This window comes from Neofelis nebulosa, chromosome 7 (assembly GCF_028018385.1).
Source record: "Neofelis nebulosa isolate mNeoNeb1 chromosome 7, mNeoNeb1.pri, whole genome shotgun sequence".
Lineage (NCBI taxonomy): Eukaryota > Metazoa > Chordata > Mammalia > Carnivora > Felidae > Neofelis > Neofelis nebulosa.
In genome coordinates this window covers 61,472,055-61,491,141 of record NC_080788.1, presented here as the reverse complement: position 1 = coordinate 61,491,141, position 19,087 = coordinate 61,472,055, and the positions used below count along the sequence as shown (strand labels likewise).

The 19,087-nt window shown below is 40.6% G+C and overlaps 1 protein-coding gene and 1 non-coding gene across 7 annotated transcripts in view; both read right to left on the bottom strand.

Annotated features, from left to right (window-relative positions):
• Positions 1 to 1,229: 1,229 nt before the first annotated feature.
• Positions 1,230 to 19,087, bottom strand: part of ZNF106 (zinc finger protein 106) — a 65,611-nt gene continuing 47,753 nt past the window's right edge. For all 6 annotated transcript variants that reach the window (XM_058738064.1, XM_058738067.1, XM_058738068.1 and 3 more), the window contains 12 exons: positions 18,285 to 19,062; positions 17,873 to 17,928; positions 17,155 to 17,300; positions 15,642 to 15,776; positions 14,812 to 14,928; positions 11,826 to 12,017; positions 11,243 to 11,305; positions 10,415 to 10,534; positions 9,820 to 9,891; positions 8,934 to 9,005; positions 5,868 to 6,014; positions 1,230 to 5,177 (listed from right to left, as the gene is read on the bottom strand). In XM_058738064.1, coding sequence (XP_058594047.1) covers positions 5,121 to 5,177; positions 5,868 to 6,014; positions 8,934 to 9,005; positions 9,820 to 9,891; positions 10,415 to 10,534; positions 11,243 to 11,305; positions 11,826 to 12,017; positions 14,812 to 14,928; positions 15,642 to 15,776; positions 17,155 to 17,300; positions 17,873 to 17,928; positions 18,285 to 19,062 — 1,955 coding nt within the window. In that variant the 3' untranslated portion in view covers positions 1,230 to 5,120. The remainder of the gene's footprint in view (positions 5,178 to 5,867; positions 6,015 to 8,933; positions 9,006 to 9,819; positions 9,892 to 10,414; positions 10,535 to 11,242; positions 11,306 to 11,825; positions 12,018 to 14,811; positions 14,929 to 15,641; positions 15,777 to 17,154; positions 17,301 to 17,872; positions 17,929 to 18,284; positions 19,063 to 19,087) is intronic.
• Positions 7,795 to 7,867, bottom strand: TRNAR-CCU (transfer RNA arginine (anticodon CCU)). The gene has a single exon. It is a non-coding gene; the product is annotated as a tRNA-Arg (tRNA).

The following is a 19,087-nucleotide window of genomic DNA, read 5'->3' as shown; positions in this document are numbered from 1 at the left end:
GTCCCTATTTTTGTGTTTTTCCAGTTTTCTAGTTTTTCCAGTTTTCTTGTATTTGATTTCTAGTTGCATACCATTGTAGTTGGAGAAGATGCCTGATAGGATTTCAATCCTGAATTCATTGAGACTTGTTTTGTTGCCTAGCTAATGATCAATCTTGGAGACTGTTCCATGTGCACTTGAGAAGGATGTGTATTCTGCTGCTTGAATGGAATGTTCTGTATGTATCTATTGAGTCCATCTGGTTGGGGCACAGCTGCTGCACAGGGAGGGTGGAACATGCCCAGCCCAGTTGCAGTGTACTCACCTGGCCCCTTTGTGGTGTGGCTGCTTGCATCGGTTCAGTGGGACACGGAGTATGCTCACCAGTGCTAGGAGGCTACAGGGTGAGCACCAAAAATGGTGCCCACCAAGCTCTGTCACCAGCTGGTTAGAAGATTGCAAAACTGGCACCAGCCAGTGCTTCCATCCCCAGAGAAAGTCACTGCAGGTTCTTGCCTGTTTGCCACTTTAGGATTAGCAAGTGGGTCTCTCCCTCTGTCAGAGTGTAGGCACTTTTCAAATTATTTTTGCACTGGATCTCAGGATGAGTGGGTGGGCACGTGAGCCCTTTAACAGTAGATTCTTTGTTCCCTACAGTTCTATAGTCTCCCTGGACATAATCCCTGTTGATTTTCAACATCAGGTGTTTTGAGAGTCTGTCTTTCTGGTGCCAGACACGAGGGTCTGGGTGCCTAAAGTGGGGCATACTCCCTTCACTCCTCAAGGGAAAGCTCTATTTTTCGGATCCCTTCCAAATAGTGGGTGGCTGTACCTCAGGTAGGATCCAGAGGGTGAATGAGTTTCTGCCTCTCCTACCTGTCTCAATGTATCTCTTGTATCTTTCCTTTTGAAGGTGCTGTTAATCTAGTCCTCAGGTCCTTTACAGAGGGAGATTATTCCCTCTATAGCTGTAAATTTATTGTTATACCTGGGAGGAGGTGAACTCAGGGTCTTCTACACAGCCATCTCGAACCCCAGAGATGTAGTTTTAATCTTGCTCTTCCATTAACTAACCTGTTTTACGACCTTGGACAAATCCATAAATGTAGCTGTTTGCCAAACTTATCTGGATCGTGGTCTGTGGCGTATCTATAACCATCTTGTGTTTCCCACCCAGTTTTCTTCTTACTGTCTATTCCAACATGGAAAAGAAAGGGTGGTCTATTAATATCCAGATAAGGTAGCAAAAGTAAACAATTAGTAAAAGTACTTTATTTTCCTCTTGTATTTGCTTTATATCTTGCTTTACAAAGTTATGAAGTTCACAGCTTTATACCAAAATGTAAGAAGGCTAAGCTATTTGCTTATAAACATTTTTGCAGTCAAATGTCATCTGATTTCATTCTTCTAATCCATATTCAATATATAAAAAAATTCAGAGACCAAGGGTACTGGAGCAGCTCTAGGGCATATATTTCTCTTAAGCAGGAGAAAGATCTTCAACAGCCTTTCCTCCTTAACTTCCTCCCCCACTGATTCAACTGGGCTACGGCCTTGAATTTAGGGCAAATCTAGGAGTCAGCTGTCATGTGACCCAGCAGGGCCACAGACTTGGGGGCTGGAGGTGAGGTTAGAGGTTATTGTCTGGCAAGCACTATGTTTGGTTTACACCAAGATTTCACATCCACTTGCATGTGGAACTCATACAACCCAAACCACCTCCATCATGGCTTCTATCATATCCATTAGACGGCTTCTCTGAAATCCTGAAAATCGCGATCATTTGGGGCAGGGATGAAATCACAATTTTACCCACGTGGCAGGCATGGCCTTTGTATATAACAGTTTTAGGAGGTCTCCTTTTGGTAGCAGAAACAAAATTTTTAAGTGTGCGCATACAAATCATAGTGATTTGAGCAAACCAAGAGGATATGTGATGTTTAAATCCCACTTCACAAGATACTTTGATCTCCCCTCCGATGAATTCTTTTCCATAAAATATACTGTACCATTCGACTAAGTGTTGTATACCTACTCCCACCACATTGTCCACATACCTACTCACTAAAGTTGTCTACTGTACACAACATCCCAAAACAAAAACAAAAAGCCCCCTCTGTTAGACAAACAATCACGTGAACAGCGATAATATTGCCTATAAATTACAGGAAGGTCAGGAGCTAAACACTCAACTGCTCACTTCTGAGGCAGAAAAATATTTTCCCCACAAAAGTAGGACTGTAGTAGCAATGGCGTTTCCTCAGTTTCAAGTAACATCAGATGGAGATAATTCTTTGCTCTTAGGTGCTTAACTGCTTTCTAACTGAGTAGAGGAGCGCCAAAATAAGTTTTGAACCTGATTAAAAACTCTGGGATAAAACTTGAAGTGACTGATAGCTTGTCATAACAAACTGCCATTAAAACGCTAGCATAAGCACACAAAAGGACTCATAACCACAGTTTTCTTGGCTTCTAGCCGTTAGAAGTAGGCACGGGCAATTAAAGATAACATTCTAAAAATGGCCTCCAACTCCTTACAAGAAATGAGTTGGGTTTTGTCAGGTCATGTTAACACCTTCCTTCATTAAGCACTAAACACCAAGTCAAGGCAAAAACCTGAGCCACCCCTCTTCTCTAAGTGAAGACAGAGGGCTAGCATCAGTTAAGACACTGTAAAAGACAAAAAATAGTCAAAGTTCTGCATAACTTTCAAGACCCCTAAAAGTAATAACACAACCATAAGCAGCCAAGATGCTTACGGTGCCTTTATTTCTAAACAGAGGGCTCAAATAGTGCACTTAGGATAACACACTAACCTGCAATAAAAGAATTTCACACATTCTTGAAACAAAGACATTATTACCATGGCCTCAAATTGTGTGTGTGTGTGTGTGTGTGTGTGTGTGTGTGTGTGTGTGTGTGAGTGAAATGAGGAAAAGCATTACGGGTATAGGTGCCCACGCGCATACACACGTCCAAGGAACATTCACCCTGCACACACAAAGGCAGATAGACTCTGCACAATTCTACCAAAATTAAACCCAAATCAGTTGTTACTGATTCTATCCTACCTTCAAAGGTTCCCCACGATTGCCCAACACCTCACATATCCCCTTCCTGCTGTCCAAAGGCTCCACCACACGCTCATCTTTTCAGACATGTCCTCAGGCAGGACAGAAGAGCACCTGTGTGTAACAGAGTATGCAAGACTGTCTTAACACACTGACCAATCAACACAGAAATGCAGCTTCACGACAGCCCTGAATAAAATGCCAGGAGGAGTAATAATTTCTGACAGCTTTCCTGGGAAATCACCCTTCCCAAACCCACATGACAGCCTGGCTTCCCTGCTCATCCGTACAAGAAATGAGGAGGAGAGGTGAGAACGCTTCTTAATCGCATACAGAAACGGCACAAATACATTTTATGCAAGAGAATCTTCTCCTTTCTCTCTCAGGTATCATGCAAACATCAATAGTCTGGTCAAAAAGTCTTCCTATTCACAAGGATAGAAGTAAACAGCTTTTGGGGCCATTCGTTATTTAGCAGTAGCTCTTAGATTAGCTTTTTTTTTTTTTTTTTTTTTTTTTGGATCCAGTAAGAACCCCTGGAGCTCTTCCTGGAAAAAAAGAACACATACTTGCCTACAATTTCATACCCTCTTGAAACCTCTCCATGAATGCTTCATGAAGTCCCCCAGCCCTAGAGCCTGAGTGAAGACATGTGAGTAGGTGTGTGTGTGCGCTAAAAGGGGTGGAGATAAACCTGCACGCTACGCGATCCAAAAAACAGCAGGTGTCACATCCCGAAGCCTGGTATGTGGCACTGAGCTCTTCTCCCTTCTACCACTCTGAAGAATCTTTCAGAGTTCTGAGAATCCAGAAACAAAAGGCTAGAAAGCAACACTGCTATAGCTTCTCTCAAGAGTCCAGAGAAAATCCAGAAACAAAGCAGTCTCACTAGGCTTTGTTAATTTGTCTGCTCTCAGTGGACAAGTAGCGTCTTCACCCTCACCATGCTCCACTCTTCTTGGCCAGCTACAGGGAAGGTGAAGGCAAGACACCAGTTCAGAAATAAGTCTCTAAGAAGCCTGCTTGAGCCTCTCAAGACTGTATTCAGATGCTTTATCCTAACTCCCCCTTCTTGAGTGCTGCAGGTGGGTGGAAAGCACCCCAGGGGCCCAGAGGAAGCATTTGATGGCTGCCAACAGTCTGGGCACAGCTAGATAGTGGAGGAGAAAGGGATTTGTAATGGAGCAAACTAACAGGCTGCAAACCCACAGCAGGACTGGCGAGTCAAAAACTGGAAAAGGAGATCTACACCTCCAGTTCAAACAGCCTGACAATACCCGCAGCAGTGAGTGCCTGGGTCTAACAGCAAAATTCCAAGGTAGACGTTGGGTCTGTGCACTATCTTGAACTGAGTACTCTTATCACAACTTGAACAGAGGTTCGAAAGGAAGGGCTGTCTGTGAGGACTTGTCATTATGTGATCTGCTGAGTTCCTAAAATATCAGCAGAGCAGTCGCTCTAGCCGTTAATAATCTACTGTGTGTCCCTTTGAGATTTAAAGCTAGCTCTGTCCATCTACAAAGCAAGAGGATATTGAAACACACTGCACATAATCGTTAAGAAAGGAAACTAGTTGCTTCTAATTTAAATACCCAGTTATTAGAACTAAAAAAATTAAAACTGATCCTAAAAATCTAGCATTTGAACAAACTTGTACTTAAAAAGCCAGACTATGGGTTTAAACCATCATAAGAACGTAAACTAAAACTTGCAAACTGAAATCAAGAAACGACTACATATTAATCATATGGGTCAAACTGAGTAGCCAATTAAGATCTGTATTTTTAATAAACATCTGGAGAATACTAGTAGCATAGATGACTATATTCCATGCTGTCTCAGAGAAGTATGGTTCCCTAAAATCTGTTTAAATCGGACAAACCTCCAGTAAGAACTTAAAGTGTAACTATCATCCCATAGAGCTGCCCAGACTTATGTTAGTGGTAAGCCTGGCTGGTAACAACTTTCTCCTTCCCTGCTTCTCTGGGGAAGGGAAGATTGTGGCCTCTGTGAGGGGCCGATGTGAAATTAGTTCAATTAATAACTTCCCAACATGGGAGGCAAAAAGCTTCATGAATCAATTTTGCTGTCATCCTCAGCATGTCGTTCAATGTGTCCTGCAGCATCCTAGGAATAAAGGGGAAAGAGCCCATGAGAGAAAAGTTGATAGTAAGACAAGAGACAGTTAAAGCCAAGGAGAGCTTCATGGGCACATTCTAAGATCCACACATTAAAGGTACCTAGGACCCAGCACTTTGCTAACTTACATGAAAATACGCACTTCAAGATGAGTTCTTATCTTATACAAGAGCACTGTAACAAACCTCTAGGTTCAGTTATTGGATTTGGAACATTTGAAAACATTCTCTTTGGGCTCTTTCTCAAAAACTACCTAATTCGGGACGCCTGGGTGCCTCGGTCGGTTAAGTGTCCGACTTTGGCTCAGGTCATGATCTCACGGTCCGTGAGTTCGAGCCCCGTGTCGGGCTCTGTGCTGACAGCTCAGAGCCCCGAACCTGTTTCAGATTCTGTGTCTCCCTCTCTCTCTGCCCCTTCCCTGTTCATGCTCTGTCTCTCTCTGTCTCAAAATAAATAAACGTTAAAAAAAAAATTAAAAAAAACAAAAAACCAAAAAACTACCTAATTCATCATCTGAAACCTCATTAAGCTATTCCTCAAATCTCTGAACAATAATAATAAAAAGGAAAATCTCTCCCTATTTATTCCAATTCTCAACATTCTAATAAGGCAAAAAAGGTTTGCCTGCTCTGAGCAGTCGAATAGACCCCAGGTCGGCCTCAAGCCCCACTCAGGTACCTGTTTAGACCCTTTCCTAGCGGTGAAAAAGGCATCACAGTTCTTCCAGCGACATTTCAGAGTTTGAAAGTTTGGATTCGTATGGTCAGTGAGCAAATGTTGTTTTAAATGATCCACAACGCCAAATATCAGAGAGCAACCATGCCACTGGAAAGAGAACAAAAAGGAAAGTTAAAAAGTGTACAGGAAGCATGCAACTGCGATTAGAAAGCCCCTCACTTGTATCCTATAAGTTTTGGGCAAAAAAAAAAGCAATCCCCTTAGGCTTTATTCTTAGCTAGAAAATGTAACAAAGCCAGAGGCACCCACATTAATTAACAATATCATGAGGAACCTTGAAAAGCCTGGAAAGTCTTGACACTGTGTGATATTGAGAAGGCAAAGCACTAAGATAGCTGTATCGTTAAGAGAGATAAGGAAAAGGTTAGCAAAAATTGACAGACAACTTATCATAAAATTCAGTTTACACCACACTTATTTTTTTACCTTGCCATCACAGAATGAGTTCCTTAGTCTACTTATTTAAAAAGACTCATGGGGCGCCTGGGTGGCGCAGTCGGTTAAGCGTCCGACTTCAGCCAGGTCACGATCTCACGGTCCGTGAGTTCGAGCCCCGCGTCGGGCTCTGGGCTGATGGCTCAGAGCCTGGAGCCTGTTTCCGATTCTGTGTCTCCCTCTCTCTCTGCCCCTCCCCCGTTCATGCTCTGTCTCTCTCTGTCCGCAAAATAAATAAAAAACGTTGAAAAAAAAAATTTTTTTTAAATAAAATAAAAAGACTCAGAGCTCTCTGTAATACTGAAGGGGCTGTTTCTAACAATTCTAAGAAATGCTGATTTATAAACTTGAAAATAAAAATGTCTGATAAAACTACGTTGCTATGGAAGCCTGACTGTACTCAGAATCTTTATCACTTGAATCACAATCTTGTTTCTTTTTTTAAATTCTAATTTTACTATAAAATATGGGGCTCAGGGGTAAATGTGGCTCAGTCGATTAAGCGTCTGACTTCAGCTCAGGTCATAATCTCTCCATCTGTGGGTTTGAGTCCCCACTTCAGCCTCTGTGCTGACAGCTCAGAGCCTGGAGCCTGCTTCGGATTCTGTGTTTCCCTCTCTCTCTTCCCCCGCTCACAGTCTCTGTCTCTCAAAAAATGAATAAAAACGTTAAAAAAATTTTTTTAATAATAAATAAATGTGGCTCAATTCTCAGTTTCACTTGCTAGTCAGAAAGCATACAAACTCTGTCTTGGTATTTATCCTACAAGCCTGCTTCTCATAAATCTTACAATTCTAATTCTAACACGTTCATTTATTTTTTATTTTTTTTTTTTTGTTTTTATTTTTGAGAGAGACAGAGTGTGAGCAGGAGAGGGACAGAGTGAGGGAAACACAGAGTATGAAGCAGGCTCCAGGCTCTGAGCTGTCAGTACAGAGCCCAATCTAAAAATGGAGGGTGTCAATTTCATTCCATCAATTCTACAAAGCATGTTAGGGTACTGGGAGGGGGGAATTTCAGCCATAAACGTTTCTTTGATCACTACTAATATTAGAACTGATGAAACAAATTAAGGCCTATAAGGAACAACATAAAAGTTTGGAGCTCCCACCCCAAAATAAAAACCAGGCAATTTAGCCTAGGCAATGGAAGTTTAAAACCTTCCAGAATACAAATTTTTATTGGCCTATTCCTCAAAAACCAATGTGGACACAAATCAAACTATTAATACAAGTAATCCCTGTATAAGCTAGTAAGCAGGTCACAAAAATAAACACTTGCACTTATTTCGTAAATGGTTGATCCTTAAACAACATAGGTTTGAACTGCATGGATCCACTTATACATGAACTTTTATCAACAAATACAATATAGTACTGTAAATGTACTTTCCTTATGATTTTATCTTATTTACTTATTTAAGTAATCTCCACACCCAATGTGGGGCTCGAACCCACAACCCTGAGATCAGGAGTCACATGCCCTACCAACTGTGCCAGCCAGACACTCCTTCTTACATTTTAGTAACATTTTCTTTTTTCTAGCTTACTATATTGTGAGAATACAGTCAGTAATACATATAACATACTAAATATGTGTTAATTGACTGTTTATGTTGTCAGGAAGGATCAACAGTAGGCTATAAGTACTTAAGCTTTGGGGGAGTCATAAGTTATATGCAAATTTTCAACTGTATGGGGTTTGGTGCCTCTATAACCATCTGCACTATTCAAGGGTCAACTGTACTCTTGACATTTTTGTAAGCATGTACTGATTTTATAATAAACAAAAACCACCAAAGAAATACCCTGGGTGGATGATACATAAACATACCTCATATCTAATCTTAAAATAGATTATTCATGAAAGAAGTATGGAAGTATTTTATGTACAGTTTTAACTTTTTTAAATCATTTTTTTCAAATGTTTCTTGAGGATGCCTGGATGGCTCAGTCAGTTAAGCATCTGACTTCGGCTCAGATCATGATCTCACAGTTTGTGAGTTCGAACCCCGCATCAAGCTCTGTGCTCACAGCTCAGAGCCTGGAGCCTGCTTCGAATTCTGTGTCTCTCTCTCTCTCTCTGCCCCTCCCCCGCTCACTCTGTCTCTCAAAAATAAACATTTAAAAAATTTTAAAAATAATAAAAATAAATGATAAAAATATTTTCTTTTTTTTTAATGTCTATTTTCGAGCACGCACACACAGACACACACACACACACACACACACACACACACACACACACACACACGAGCGGGGTAGGGGCAGAGAGGGAGGAAGACAGAGTATCTGAAGCAGTCTCTGTGCTGATAGCACAGAGCCCAATATAGAGCTCAAACTCATGAACTGTGAGATCATGACCTAAGCCAACGTTGGACGCTTAACTGACTGAGCCACCCAGATGCCCCTATGTACAGGTTTTAAAAATAAGCTTCCTTGGCCTATAGCAGGAGGCATAAAGTAGACACTCAAATATAAAAATGCTTAATTGATGATGATGAAGATGTATAAATTAGCCTAGGGTTAAACAACTCCTAAGTCTGGTCATAAGAACAGTTTCACTCCTTACCCAACAGCGGTAATTCTGCATCAGATTCAGCCTCACAGCTTGAATACTGCCATCATAACAGCCAGTGTAAATCTGGGGGAAAGAAAGGTTTATCCTATCAGACCAAAACAACACACAAAAAACAACTACTCAATATCCCAAAAATACGTGTCAAAAGCTCCTTGTACCAGCTACAAGAAAATACAAACCTAAACCAAACCCAGCTCCAGAGTACAACAGTGGGGAAGTATCTTCTAGTATAGATACTTTGAAGCCTTGCTCCTTCCAGAACGCTGGCTGAGAGCATAAGTGGCAGGGCTCAGCGGCACCCACTTACATTGTAACTGGTCCAATCTGGCTACTGGGCATTGTATGCTACCTCAGGCATAATATATTAGCCGTCTGTGTTTCACTGGAACAAAGGGTTCTAAGGCTCAGAGTCTGAAAAACACCCATTCTGGTCCAACCACATAATTTAAAAATAAAATAAATCAAGGCTTAGCAGGGTTAAATGAGTTAGCTTCTACTTTTAGGTCTGCTTTCACTATGCCATACTGGCCTAATCTCCTGACTCTATTCCAATGTTCTGTTCGGATCATAATGTCTCTGGAAAAAGCACCACTCAATTTTTGGGGGAAACATTTTAAACTTATATTCTGTTTAATGGTGTTATCAGATTCTTATTGTAGTTATTTTAGCTATTAATAGAAAAGGGAATATTCAACAATGTCACTGGCTAACTTCTCGATAATAGCATGCCAAAAGAAAGAAAGGCATTCAATATCAGAATGCCTACCAGAAACGTGTCATTTTTGGAAGTGATAAATAGTAATATTGTTATCAGTTTGTAGTTTTTAGTAATAAGCATATTCAAAAGCAAATATGTAACATGGCTAATAACACTCACCATACTTTTATGGATGGTCATACACATAATCATGTCTTTGTGTCCTCCATAAACTTGCAATCGATCATGGGACTTAGGTGGAGGAAAAAAATAGAGAATTAAGGTTATTTATACCCTGTGGTTAATAAGCATAATCCCTGGAGGCCTCTGGCAGGTTTAGCACTAAGCTGAAGCACCAGTAGCATTTTCACAGAAACATAATCTAATGACAATCTTTTGAATAAGTCTTCAAGGGAGGAGCTGGTAACTGGAAATGAGAAAACTAACTTCTGTGCAATGTCAAAGTCTAAACCTGAAATTGCACATCAAGAGAACTAGACAGGTTTTAGAGACTAACTCTGCTCTCCAAAAACCATTTTAGTATTGACCTCTGTGAGCCAGACCATGTCTTTCAGAGCAGTGTTTCTGACAGTCCAAGGATCATCTGCTTCATAATTATCTAGAGGGCCTGTGAAAAATGCAGATTCCTGGGTCCCACCCCAGCCTTACTGTATTAAAAATAATAACAATAACAATAATAATAATAATTCAACACCGAACCCAAACAGACCTATTCCCCAAATCATTCAAGCAAAATAATGGATCTAAATTCTACCTGTAATTCATAGACACGAACAAATTTATCCAGGCAAGCAGTCACCATCACTTTCCCTAGGATATTCACCACAGTCACTGCATGATTGTGACCTTTATAGATCCGCACAAGCTCACCAGTCTGCATCAGAAAAGAGACAAGTCACTAGACTGACGTTCCAGATTCCTTCTGACTTTTGAGATTTATGATTCTGTTATTCCAAGTCGTAATTCTGAGCCTACTTGTACACAACGTAGCTGTACTAATTTTAACAGCTCAGGTACCTGCATAAGCATTTATTACAATATACATATATAATATGCATGAAATGTATCCTGATGGAGAGAACCTATTGTCACACAAAGAGAAGGGCTACAACTCTATCTGTATGTATTTTACAGGTTTTAAAGAATTTTCACTCTTATCATTTTGTTGTGTCTGGACAAGTCCCTGAGGTTGCAGTATCCCCAGGTTTATAGACTGGGCACTGAGCGTCAAAGAGCTGCCTCTATGACCTGAGCAGAATCTCTCAGCTGTTTTTATTTGTTCTATTTTAAACTATGTATCACATCCACTTTCTCAGAGCCTCAGATGCTCAATTTATCTCAGGTTTAAATGAGACAAACTAAACCTTACGTAAACTTTGAATCTGTCCCCCATTAAAAATTTTGAAGAGGCCAGAATTTCTCAAGTGCTCACTATCTTCCAAGAGCTTATGCAGGCAGGGATTATTATTAAGCTTTTCAATATAAATATTAAGCTTGCAATATAAAATGCAAGAGGTCTGAGGAATCCTTCAAGGTTTAATCTTCATTCCATTAAAGATTTCTTTACACCAACACAACCTACATGAATGTTGTGCGCGTGGACTGACTGATCGCTGGAGCCACTGAACACAAGGTCATTCACCACCTTAAAGAAAAAAATACATTGAGTTACATTTGGTAAAAGGTTCTGAGCTTTCTCTGTAATTTGTAATGCACACTGTTGAATTCTAACTTCCAACCCACTTTGAGATGAGCATCAACTAGATACAAAACACTAAGTTCCTCAAATTTTCTGAAATGAAACTTAGGGCCTACCACCAGGTACTCTGATGAAGTGACAATGTATTATTGGGTTTGTTACCTTGTCAGAACGATTGTGAAACTGCCTAGAAGGACTTTAAAGTGTATCTACATTCTATAATAAAATACACTGTTTCTCCATTAATATATTAATGTATTAAAATACAGTCCAACCCCAACCCCACAAAAAAAAAAAAAAAAAAAAAATACATCCCTTGGTCACCCAGGCCTAAAGAAAAGCACCATAATCTCCTTGCTCTTTTCCAGATGATGTGCTGTAGATAAGGCATTAGATGACAAGACAAATGTCACTCAAATCCTTTTATTTGTGCCAACTGACTCCTGTTATCTTGCACTGTACTTGCCTTCATGCAAAGAATGGTTTTGCTGTGGCCCTCTAGGGTCCTGAGAAGGAGTCCATTCCGTGCATCACGGACACTAATGGTACAGTCATAAGATCCAACAACAAGCAGCTTTCGGGCACCTTCCTGAGCTGTGGCAAGACAGCTGACAGCCCGAGGGCCATGGCATTCAAAGATTTCAAGTCGTTTATTGTTCTGAAAAATAAGCCACCATTATATGAAATAAAAGCAGCTTGGCTGGTAAATATCAAAATCAACTCACCCAAATCACTACCTTGATTCAAACTCTTAAATTCTATTACCTGTTAAGTTCTCCTACCCCATGCGAATCTTTTAACTTCCCAACCTCTGCTATTCCCATTCCAACTCTCTTTGCGTCCGTGACTCCCTCCTCCCCCATTCTAGTGCGGGCATGGCAAATTCTTACATTATAAACACATTTCTAACTTCAACCTATACTATCTGATCCTAGTTAGCACTTGACTCTCTTTTATGCCTTCTCTCAGTTTCCTTAGGTTAATGATAACAGATGATCGACTTTCTTTTTCATACACTCATACATTTTCCTTGCCATAGACCCAGAAGCTCTTTCTCTGTATTTTGTCATCCAAACTTTATGCAAACAATTTGTCATATGTTTCCAAATTTCTCCACTGAGAATGACTTACTTACAAATAATTTCAGTAAGAATCTCTCATTCTCCACCTGTTATTCCCAAGTCCTTCTGATTCCTGGTTCTATGTCATCTCTCATGACATCATTTAGTGAACTAGAGAAGCCTTTTATATCAGAGTGGCAAGGTCACATCCTGAATTCCCAAACATTCCTTTACCTCAGACCTTAGACTTGCTTCCCTCAGTCCCACACCAACTTTGTCCATAAAGTCTCCCATTTCCCCAAAATCTCTAAAAAGGAACATCAGGCACATGCAAGGGGTGAAACTCGTAGAAACTTCACAAAGGAGCAGCTGGTAGCCTCCAGGGCTAAGCAATGACTCCAGCCATCATAGGTGCTGGGGAAACAGCCTGATGGGAGGTTAGAGACCACTGGTGGACAGGCTCTAGTAAACAGCCCTGGCTTTCTGTTAAGACCTCAGAAGCACTGCATTCAGGTGTATGGACAAACCAACAAGGGCTCAGTGCTCACGAGGCTTCAAAATTCCGATGTCTGCAGAGATTCTCAAATCTGTTGTTTCCAAATCCACCTTCTCTGTGGCTTTTCAACCATTTACATTTCAATTTCTTGTCTTCATCCTGCCTCAAAGGTCCTGTTCCTGACTTTTGTCTACCTTTGATGACATTACTCTCACAAAAGAGAATTAGAGAATTATCAAGTTTTATCCTTTAAAATATTTTAAATTTATTCTTTCTTCTTCATTTCTTTTGCCCTAACCAAATCTAATGTAGGCTGTTAACACTTTACATCTGGAATGTAACAACCTTCACTAATTACCCTTCTGTGATCTCTTCATAACCTGGTACTTGATTACCTATGTGTTAGATTCTTCTAACTTGATTTTAAGCTTCTTTAAAAAAATTTTTTTTAACTTATTTATTTTTGAGAGACAAAGTGAGACAGAGCATAAGTGGGGGAGGGGCAGAGAGAGAAGGGAGACACAGAATCCAAAGCAGGCTCCAGGCTCTGAGCTGTCAGCACAGAGCCCGACACGGGGCTCAAACTCACGGACTGCGAGATCATGAATTGAGCCGAAGTCGGACACTTACCCGACTGAGCCACCCAGGCGCCCCTAAGCTTCTTAAAAGTAGAAGGCATGATGTATTTTATTGTATCCCTTAGAAGCAGTGGTTCCAGGGGCGCCTAAGTGGCTCAGTCGGTTAAGCATCTGACTTCAGCTCAGGTCATGATCTCATGGTTCATGAGTTCGAGCCCTGCATCGAACTCTGGGCTGACAGCTCAGAGCCTGGAACCCGCTTCAGATTCTGTGTCTCCTTCTGTCTGCCCCTCTGCTGCTTACACTCTGTCTCTCACATTGTCTCAAAAATAAATAAACATTAAAAAAACAATTAAAAAAAGAAGTAGTGGTTCCAGCTCACATGCCAAAGGAGAGTTGGTAGGTATTCACTACACATATGAATAATATTATAATTGGGCATAACATAGCAAACATTCTAACGTGCTGTTAAAAGATGACCAAATGACCTTGGGATATGGCACTACAACTCATTAGCAACCAAACCCATCAACTCTACCTCTATTATCTTTTATCCATTCTCTTCTCTTCATCCTTAGTCTAACCTTTCATGTCACCTTCTACTACAAAGCCTCCTAAATGAGCTCCCTGTCTCTACTAGGACCAGTATTTTCCTATCTCATCAACTCCAGAGTGACTTTCTCTAAAATACAAATTCAATCATGCTTCTTATACTTTAAAGTCTACAAGACGGAAGTCCATCTACGTTAACAAAGCATATAGGGCCAGCAAGAACTGGTCTTTCCTCATTTCCTAGGCATCATCCTAAGGTCTAGAACATAACAACAGACGTTCAATATAGGTTCACTCAACAAATGAATTTCTCTTTGGGTTAGGAAAGAATGAAGCCATACGGGCTTACAGACAAACCTATGACTTAGTTCACATTACAGAACAGGCTATCCTCATGAAACTCTCAATCGGTTCCAAACCACATCAATGTCATACTCAAAAGAATTTAAGCTCATTTTTCATGGTGTCATTCTTAAAATGAGATAGACTAGTTTAACCTATGACTCATTATTTGGCCCCAAATCATCAGGCTTGGTTTAATTTAGTAGAGTTACCTTTTGGGCCTGGCACATTTGAGCCTGAGCAGACAGAATGCAGGATCTTGTTTCACTTATGCCAGAAAATAACAGTTTTTGAGCAGCAGTTAATTCTGTCATCTTCTCACACAAGACAACAGGAAAATGTCTGCCTTCTACTTCTTTCCACACATTCTCACACTACTTTCAAGTGGCATGGGAATTCAGCCTTCTCCCCTCAAACACTAACCTTTATGTTAAAGGTGACCACGGTGCCATTTGCCAGTCCTGCATAGAGGGTTCGCCATCTACTATGGAGGCAGAGGACCCGGTCTTCCAGCTGTAGCTGCTCCACACACTCTCGCGTCTAATAAAGCACACAACACTTAATCAGCAGGGGTTCACAGCAAATAAAGGGTGACAACAATCCTTTTTCAAGCAGTGTGTGACATGATCTTTATGAGGAAGGAAATGCAGCGACCTCTGTTTTGTACAAGATTATCTTAGATCCTTTTTCCTTTGAAATATGTGGCCAAAGACCCTCAGGCTATAAACAAATCTAAATTCTAATGTTACTCATGTTCCTAATTTGTAATGTAGAAATTCTTCAAAGGACACTAAGAAGTGGGCAAAAAGATTACAGCTTGATGAAAACTCAGATGATGGCTAGCATTTGTTTAGTAATAAAGTATTTTTATGTTTTTTTTTTTTCTTTTATTCTCTCTCTGTGAAGGAGAGAAAAAAAAGGTATTTTTAATTTAAGGTACATACTTTTTTTTTCTTTTTTAGATTTAGCACCACTGCACACTTAGTAGGCTACAGTATAGCATCAACATATCTTTCATATCCACTAGGAAACCAAACAATTCATTTGATCATTTTATTGTGATACTCTCCTTACTGCAGGGGTCTGGAACCCAGCCCGCAATCTCTGAGGCGTGCCTGTACTAAAAATGGTTTGGAAGCGTAAAACAGAGAGTGGGCAGAATGAAGCATCTGTTTCAGTGTCTCCACTCTACACAGTAAATGCAGTCAAAGCAGTTTAATATCATCACTTTTGATTTGTCTGGACCCACTTACCTTAACATTATAGCAGCGAATGGTGTGGTCACTGGAACCAGTGTAAAGGGCAGCATTCTTGCCAGAGGTTTGGGTAACCAGGAGGCAGTTCACTTTGGAGGCATGCCCCTCAAAGACCCCAATGCACTTCCGACTCTAAAGTCAAGCGCATATCAGATTATTACTTGTGGATACACAAGGATTAGGTAACACATTTCCTTAGCAATAACAAAAATGTTAAAACATTAGTTCTCTGCTGCATCCTCAGTGCTTAGGTTAGTGCCTGTTATTACACAAAAGGTGCTCAGTAAATATGTGTTTACTAAATGCCCAGCAGTCACACGGACTAAGTACCCACAACTCTGTTAGCGGAGCCCTACCCAAAATTCTTCAGGCAGTTTGCTGTAAGATAGATCAGAATTTTAATTAATGCCTGGAGCAAGGCTCTCCAACATAGGGGCCAAAGATCTGACAAATCCAAACTGTAGCTAATTTCCCAGATGAGTTCCTTCATTTCCTTGGTAACTTGTGAGAGAATGTTCCACAACATTCAGAGATGTGTCAGGCCCATAGTGGGGCCACCAGGGGTGGTTTCACACAGGAACATCCTAGATATTATCTTTGTGCACATATTCAGATCTACTTAAAACACACACACACACACACATTTATCTTGCAATTTAGAGTTAGAGTCAATCTCCCAAATCTTACACTCATACTTCCTGGCACCACTGCTTCCTTCCTTCAGACATCCTTCTTGCCCCTTCACATCACTAGGCTATTGGAACGTAGACACCTGTTGCCTAGGACACATTTTCATGGTCCATCATCTAACCTTTGGACTTTCAAGGACTTCAGTAATTTCAAATACTTTCATGGTATTTATTCAGACAACATAGCGCTCTTAAAGTTTCTTAAAGATCATTGTTGATAAAATTAATCTGATGTACACCAAATTCAAAACTCAAGAGTTCATTCTATGAAAACGGAGAGTAACGAGCATCAGATTATCAGTGATGGGTCCTAGAACACTGTTGCTCTCCTTAATCACTTGGGACAATTAATCAACTGTGAGGAAAAATGCCTCCTCTAGTACCTCCCCAGTATTTTCATTCTATCCTCTCTATTATGTCGCAGCGATCCGACTGACCTCATCACCACCTCCAGGACCAGGACCTGACTGGCCCAGCCTTCTGTTATCTCATCTCCCTTTGCCAAGTGGTTGTTCAGAGTAAAGCACAGGACCCTTTTGGTAACGGGAGAAAAAAGAAACCCCAGCGGCATCTGACATCGGTCTATGAGCGGGAGGAGAACTAGCGTTAGGAAGAGGTGATACCAGAGAAAGCAGTGTGGACAGACAAAAAGAAGCTAAGTCCCCAGGGACCCTGCTGAGCCACTGCATCAACTTTATCTACAGTTAGTCTACACATCTCTGGATAACAAACAGATACCCCTATTGTTTAAGAGAGTGTGAATCGGAGTTCCTAAAACCTGCAAAAAACCAAAAAACATTCAAATTGATTTATCAACTCACCACCAGATTATAAACTCGAACAGTTTTATCTGCTGAACAGGTGTATAGCAAGTTCCCAAATATCTGAATTGCATTCACTGCGGCTTGGTGCCCCTCAAAGCTCCCTTCTGTGGGCTCATCATCATCTCCTGGCTCTGAAGATATTTCTGGAAATCAAGAATGTGTTTCAGAGATGTATCAGCTTCTGTCTGAAAAGATACTCAAAAATTAAAACCATTACATAATATAGTGGCCCTTGGATTCTCCTTAAAACCTGTTTCCTCTAGCAAAACCCCACATTTTCCATTAATGATCTTCGTTATGAAGATTTCATAATAAGAGACTCTGGGAGAGAAAGCCTCTCACTGAGGAAAAAAGACAGATACTCATTTTTTGAGTGATACCTGGAAGTACCAAATCTCTCCCCACATCCTCTCTTCTGCTGCCAGTTATTTTGTTGAAGAAGGCATTATTCTTCAAGCAATTCCTTCTCAAAGCAAAAGCCCCATGAGTCAATGAAAACTCATTAGTTGAACAGATAGGAGAGATGGGAATAAGAAAATAAAAAGGCAGGATTTACAGGACACCATAATTGCTGATCAAAACAATATTCTTGGTGACAATCCCCCAACCCTATCCTAATCTATAGGCATACTTAATAAGATTTAAACCCTGGCTCTAATATTTATAAAGCTTTTTTTCCTGTGGCTAATTTAAATAAAACTGAATAACCAAATACCTGAAGAGTTCTTTGATCCTTTTATGGAGGAGATCACAGTCTGAGTTTCTGCCACACTACAAAAGAATAGCAAAAGTCTTTTTAGCGGATGTGAATAAGACAAGCAATAACTTAAATTTTCCTGACTCAAGGATTGTTCTAAACACTGGGCACGCAGCAGTGACAAAAGAGATCAGTTTTTCCATTTGAAATTTCTATATGAAAGGAAATAGAAGTATAGTATATATTTACAACACAAATGAGAAAGCAGAAAATCTCCACTGCCAAGGTTTGATTTTTCTACACCCATAATCTCTACCGATTTTCTATACATTTGATTCATTTAAAAACTGATTCATAACCAAAAGTTCTATTGTTTAAGAAAAGAATAATGGCGAAAGTTGTTCTGACTGGACCAGCACAACATCCTTACCTTACAGGGATACCATCTTTATAACGAGTGCCAATCTCACTGGTAGAGCTAACTTCATCACAACCAGAACGAGAAGTTTCTAATGAATTTTGCTCTGTGGAGTTCCAAATATCCTTTTTAGATGGACTGTCTGGTTTCTCTTCTCCGGATTCAGAAGAATCAATGGCCACCACTTCCAACTGCGGATTAGGAATTTCTAGGACTTCCAGAGATGAGTCACTCTCTGGCTCATCTCTGACACTCTCTTGTTCTGGGCCAGTCCTGCTGTCTTCCCAGGTGGAGGTCGTTACTTTCCCCCCTTTGGTTGACTTTCCAGTCTTTACTTTCCTTACAGGTTTAGCAGTAAATACATCCTGTTCGGTGTCACTGTTCTCAGGAACATGAGCAGCCCGAAGAGTTTTCTTCTTCCTAAGTTTCTTCTTTTTCTTGTTTCCCCGAGTTTCAGCTGATGTCAGAGTAGACTCTGCCTGCTGCTCGGGCTGGTCAGCTGGAGAGTGGGGCTCTTTCTCTAAGGGGGTTTCGGAAGCAAACGACAATCTTGGAAAAGAACTGGTACAGGCCTCAGACCCACTGTTCCCTTTGATTGGCTCATCTTCTTTATTCAGGCTTGGAAGACCAGTTGGTTGGGAAGAGGCAGTATTATCTCTGTTTCTGGTATTTCCTTGTTCCGTGGAAAACTTCAGTTCTTGGCTAGGCTCATGGAAACTTTCTGTTAGCTCTGATAAAGATAATGCTGCAGGGATGACTGGATAAACTGGATAACTGTCACTGTTCTCTCCTGAAATAAGAAGAAAAAAATATTG